The sequence below is a fragment of the Onychomys torridus genome, chromosome 8 (assembly GCF_903995425.1).
Source record: "Onychomys torridus chromosome 8, mOncTor1.1, whole genome shotgun sequence".
NCBI classification, from domain to species: Eukaryota; Metazoa; Chordata; class Mammalia; order Rodentia; family Cricetidae; genus Onychomys; species Onychomys torridus.
This window is the reverse complement of record NC_050450.1, coordinates 90,101,497-90,107,238: the sequence shown is the minus strand read 5'-3', so window position 1 is coordinate 90,107,238 and position 5,742 is coordinate 90,101,497. Positions and strand designations below refer to the sequence as shown.

Below are 5,742 nucleotides of genomic sequence, written 5' to 3'. Positions count from 1 at the left end.
GAAGTCCTGTAATTTAGGTTTTCTTGGTTTGTTTTTGAGACAAATGTGACTCAGACAAGTGTTTGCATTTTAATCAAGGCCTCCTGAAGAATTGCAGGACCCAAAGGAAGTAAAATGAGTGGTACATCAGGCAGGCTTAGATGCCGTGTAAGACGAAGGAGCCTCAAGACAACAGAGGCCCCCCGGAAACTGGCCTGCCCTTACAGTTACCTGAAGTAGAGCCCTGGAAGCCAATCCCAGCCCCATTCCGAGGCTGACGTCGGAGGCCATCTGCTTGTGGCTTTGGAGCAGGATCTTTGGTGGCACTCTTTCTGTGTTTGTCCTTTTCCAGCGCCTCAGCAGATAAGGTGCAGTTCCCTCCCCTCCGCTGCCTGGGCTCACCCCAGCAGGCACGGCTTTTGGTCCACCCTGGCTATCCCAGGATTTACAGGGCCTGTGGTGGTGGGTCAGCTGCCTGGGTCAGAAGCTGGCTTACGGAAAGAGTCCGGCAGCCCCTTGGCATGGTTGACTAGTTCATAGGAATCCCGGATGTCAGCCAGGCCAAACCAGAAGAAGATCCACTGCTTGTTGGAGAAGCTGCCATCGCAATGCTTGAAGTACCTTGGTGTGGAGGCAAAGGGTTCAGCTCTTAGGACAAGGGTGTGCTCACTGCTCACTCTGTTTCAGGATATCTGTCTACTACATGACATCCCACTAGGACCTGTTGTTATTTTTATCCTAGGATCAGCGGCCAGAGCATCTCCTGAAGCCTATATCGCCATTTCCCTAAACAGCAGCTGAGGTTCAGAGATCTTAGGTGCCTTGCTAGGACCTCACAGCTGCCTCATGTAGCAAAGGAGCTGGTCCTTTGTTATTTATTCTCTAGTGCCCACAGAGCAGAGCAGTGGGGGCTGAGGATGTGGCTACTGAATGAAAGAGGAAGGTGTCCCTCAGAGACGGAGCCCAGAGTCAGGAGCTTGGCCAACTGAGTCCAAGGAGAGCTGGAAGGGTCAGGATTGATCAGAATCCTAGTAAAATGCCATTTGCTTCAAAGAAAACAGAAATGTAGGGTTGAAGAATGTCACTAGGTGACCTTGACCTGAGAAGAGACTTTTCCCTGAAGAAAGGAAGCTATCGAAAGGAGGGATGAATGCCCAGCCGTGCTGCCAGTGAAGGCCGGGCAAGGCTGGCTGGGGCTCCTGGAGGAGGAGGGCAAGGCCTACCAGGGATTGATGGGGTTGGTGACCCGGGAGCGCCAGAACAACGTTTGCAGGTCCCTCCGAAGGCACTCCCACAGCATCTGGCCGGAACCTTGGCCCTGGCGGCTGGAGCTCACCACGAATTTGTCCAGATACGGGGTGCCCCCTAGTACAGGCTCCATTGTCAGAATGGCTGCCGCGTTGTACCTGGCGCAGCGGGAGAGAGGCAGGCTGGGACTTCCCCTTGGCCTGAAGCTGCCCTGCCTAGGACCTTAGGCCCTGCCCTCTGGGGCCCAGAGGCTCACCCCTCAGAGACATAGATGGAGTGCAGCCGAGGGCGCAGCGACTCCAGATAGTCATCCCGGAGCTTCTTGCCAAAGCTGGCGTTGACTAGGTTCACTAGGCGGCCCTGGTCAAGGCTGTTCAGGTTGCTCACTCGCAGCATCCGCTCAGCGTTCTTAAACAGGGTGCCACAGCCTGGGGAGATTGGACAGTTAGGTGGGCCAGAGTCAGATCCACCACTAGATGCGCTTTACCCCATCTCCCCAGTTCAAGTTTCTTCCTCCAGTGACCGGTCTGGGTTCTCTCAACCCCGCCCCCCGCCTCAGGTTTCCACAGCATCGGGAAGCCATTGGTTCAGCCTCTCCCTCCAGCCTCCAGCCTGGCTGGGAAAGCTGCCACTCCTGCTGGCCCGCAGCCGGGCCTGGTGGATGCTCACCCTTGGGACTCAGCCCGGCCCACCTTCTTGTAGCCCTCACCCTTGTTACTAAAGAGCTCCGTGAGCAGCGTGCTGGCGGCGGTGATAGCAGCAGAGGAGTAGTGTGGCAGACGGCTGAGCACGTCCACGATGAGCCGAATCTGCTGCCTTTCTTTGATGCTCAGCCACTCGGCGTTGGTAACAAGGTCAAGGTCAGCGGGCAGGTTCACGTTGCTCAGGATCTAAGTCCCGGGGAGATGAGCCTCCAGCCTCCATCATCACGCCCATACCAAACTAGGCCCTGCCACTTAACCTTTACTTCCTCCCAGAGTCCTCTACCTGGAAAGGCTCAGATCCGGCCACCAAGGACCAATGACCCCTCTGATCTTCTGTTAACTCTCCCCCCACTCCCCCCCCCCCCCCAGACAGGGTTTCTCCGTGTAGCTTTGCGCCTTTCCTGGAACTCACTTGGTAGCCTAGGCTAGCCTCGAACTCACAGAGATCCACCTACCCGGCCCCCTTCCTACTCTTTTGGCTTGAGAGTAACTGTGGCCTGCCATGGAGTCATGCTGAGAACTCAGGACAGGGGACTGATTTAGTCTTGCCTAATGTCATGAGGTGGCATGGGAGAGGGGCACACCTTCTGACTGTTATCCCGCAGGCCTCCTGAGTTATTGAGGAAGATGATTTTGGTGGGTTGCAGGGCTTTGGCCAGAGACGCGGTCACCTCCAGCGAGTCAAGAAGCACTGAACGGCGCGCAGCCGTCTCCCCAATGGGGCACAGGATGGGGATGCTGTTGGACTCCAGGCACCACTGCAACAGGTCTGTCTCCACCGAGACGATGCCGCCGTAGCTGTGGGCCAGATATGGTGCTCGAGAGGGACCAGAGCAGAGCCAGCAGAGTGGCCCACTCTGAGGATGCCAGGGTGGGCTGGGCTGACACTAACCTGGCATGAGGGGCCGGCTCGGCAGCGCTCAGCACTGATCCACCACCAAAGAAGGGCACAGCAGTCGCCGCGTTATGCCGTATCTCATTTACCAGCGCCTTGCAGCTCTGAGCAAGCTGCGCCTTAGCTTCCCAGAAGGAAAGACAACCCGAAGGTGCCGTGGGGGCCGGCAGCCCCAGGACCACCAGCGGCTTCATGTCCATGCGTTGCAGGAAGGCCAAGGCGAAAGCCAGGCTGGACACCGCCTGGGGGCACTGGAACACCTCCTCATCCACCTGTACCGGGACAGGCGTTCAGGGACACGGCACTGGCTCTAAGGGGCTTGTTCCTACTCAGACCTTAGGACCCTCAGTGACTGCACTCTACTAAGGTGCCTTCAGGCCCCACTTTTGGCCGGCTGCTCCGCCCTTTGCCCGTTGGGTCTTGGCCACCCCCTTATCTAGCATTAGTGTTCCTCCCTCGGCTCCTCCCAGCGGCCTTGGACTCTGGGACACCTTGGGGGGAGGGGTGATGAGACAGCTCTGCCCACTGAACCCCTAACTGCGTCCGTGGTGAGGGGCCTTTCTTAGACATCTCCGCTGGAGTACTGGGCTTCCCAGCCTCGTAGCACCAGGCTCAGCTTCCGCAGCCTTCCGGTTTTCCCACGCCCCCAGCACTAACTCAACGCCCCTGCGCTGGGGTTTCGCAGCTTGGCACGCCGAGACTGACGACATGCTGTTGAACAGCCTTCACCACCTAGTTGTGACACGGCGACATAGGAATCGGCTTACCTCCATGACGGCAAAAGGCTTGTCCACCGAGTGGTAGCAGGTCTGGAATTGCGTGAGCCAGTGGCGTGCCTCCCCTGGGCTGGCACCACACTGGTTCAGGAAGGCCTGGATGTCCCGCTGCACCAGTGATCTGCCGCCGGGAGGCGCAGGGGATTCGAGAGGAGTTGGAGGCGGTGTCCACGACGGCTCTTCGACGGCAGGAGACTGGACACGACCCTTCGCGCCCTCGGCGTCCTCTGCGCGAGCCCTGGCAGTGCTGAGCCGACGTCCTGGGCTGGCGCTCTTCGCCCCGCGCCGCCGCGCGCTATCGCTCAGTCTCCGTGAGCCCCCAGGACCTCCTGGGCTGCGCAGCCTTCTGGCCGCAGCAGCGGACCGCAGGGCTGTGGCTACCCATGCTGTCGCCATGACGACAACCAAACCCACTCGCCCCCCCACCCACAGGTGGCGGTCGGTTTGGAGCGCACAGCACTGGGGGGGTTCTTAACTTGCCGCTGAGCAGGGCTGGATCAGACCTGGGGCGAGGCGGAATAGGAGGCCCCGAGTGGCTTCTGGGTGCGTTTGGGGTGGGGCAATTCACAGACCTGAGGGCGGGGCCTCTACAATTCTCCGCCCCTGGGGAGGGGGGAGAGACTGGTACTATTAGTGATGGTCACAAGGGTCAGATTTAGAGTGGCGGAGCCCTTTAATCCACTGCCAATGCGGGTTCCAGGCAGCGCTCAGGTGTCCCAGGTGTGTCTTTGAGAATTTGCAGGGTCGTGCAGGCAGGTGACCTGAATTGGAAAGAGGAGTCTGGGAAAACTGAACACGGCGTGGTCCCTACTGTAGCCTCTGAATGCAAACAAAGTCCTGTTGTCAAGCTGAACGTGGTGGGGCATATTTGTAATCTCAGCTTCTGGGAGGCTGGGACAGGAGGATTGTTGCGAGTTCTAGGTGAACCTAGGCTACATACATAGCAGGGCCTTGTTTTAATCAAAAGATAAAAACCAGTCCTTGTGAGACAGAGGCAGACCTGTATCCACGAGTTCAAGGCCAGCCTGGTCTACATAGCGAGTTTCAGGACAACCAGAGGTCTATAATATAGAGAGACGACCCTGTCTCAAGAAAAAAAAAAGACACCCCCCCAAAAAAAAAACAAAACAAAACCAGGAAACAAACAGAACCCAGCATGATGGTCACATACCTGTAACCCCAACATTCCCGAAGTGGAATCAGGAGGATCAGAGTCAAGGTCATCTTTGACTTCTTAAGCAGTTCAAGGCCAGCCTGGGCTAATAATACCCTGTTTTTTGTTTGTTTGTTTGTTTTTGTTTTTGTGTTTTGAGAGAATTTCTCAGTGTAGCTCTGGCTGTCCTGGAACTTACTCTGTAGAACAGGCTGACCTTGAACTCCGCCCGCTTCTGCCTCCTCAAGTGCTGGGATTAAAGGCATGTGCTACCAACACTTGGCCTAAATCTTGTCTGAGCTCAAGATCAGGTTAGCCAGGGTTTGTCAACTCCAGCCCCCAGGAGCTACCCTGAGGAATACTATCATAGCCCAAAAGCGCCTCTTTGTTAATATTAATGCTTTAGGCTGTTTAAAGCTAAAATCTATTCATATGAGGATTGTGACTTGAAGGTCAGTGTCACTTGCCAGAAACAGGAAAAAAAAAAAAAAAAAAAAAGAAAAAAAAAAAGCTTAAAAATAAGGTGAGAATAAAAACCCATTACATTCCAGAAAGAATAGTATGGCCTGCTGGCTTGAAAACTTGGAAAGTTAGCTTGGGACGGGGGCTAACAATACTTTAGTACTAGGTGACACTTTCCCCGGCAGAATGCCCAGCTCTGTGAAACCTATTTCTATCATCTTCATGGTGACCCCAGGAGAGGCATTACTGTCACCCCATTTGTCATTAGGACCTCAAGACGCAGATTAGATAGAAGCCAAGGTCACTCGGCTTATCCACAGGGATGCACATGTCACAGGACAGCAGTGTGTCCCTTGTGTGGAAACACTCCCATGTGCTCCCAGTTAGGCCTGTCCTGTGCTGGGTACACTCCATCCAGTCTAGTCCCCTGTTGTCATAGAGGAGGAAATGGGACTCTGTCATGGCAAGGGGACGGTGACTTGGCCAAGGTCACACAGCTCAGATACGGGACATCATATCTTTCCT

The 5,742-nt window shown here is 55.7% G+C and overlaps 1 protein-coding gene across 1 annotated transcript; it reads right to left on the bottom strand.

Annotated features, from left to right (window-relative positions):
- Nags (N-acetylglutamate synthase) lies at window positions 1-4,062 on the bottom strand. The gene is made up of 7 exons (XM_036198200.1): window positions 3,594-4,062; window positions 2,824-3,098; window positions 2,516-2,729; window positions 1,937-2,117; window positions 1,484-1,655; window positions 1,203-1,385; window positions 1-600 (listed from the first exon to the last, which is right to left on the bottom strand). Exons 1-7 carry the CDS (start codon window positions 3,996-3,998, stop codon window positions 447-449), a joined length of 1,584 nt encoding a protein of 527 aa, XP_036054093.1. The 5' UTR covers window positions 3,999-4,062; the 3' UTR covers window positions 1-446.
- Window positions 4,063-5,742: the final 1,680 nt, after the last annotated feature.

Coding starts and splice junctions, on each gene's coding strand:
- Nags (XM_036198200.1), bottom strand. CDS start 3,998: ATGGCGACAGCATGGGTAGCCACAGCCCTGCGGTCCGCTGCTGCGGCC. Junction 1,386..1,483: donor TCCATCTATGTCTCTGAGGG/GTGAGCCTCTGG, acceptor CCGCTGCGCCAG/GTACAACGCGGCAGCCATTC. Junction 601..1,202: donor ACCAACCCCATCAATCCCTG/GTAGGCCTTGCC, acceptor CTCCACACCAAG/GTACTTCAAGCATTGCGATG.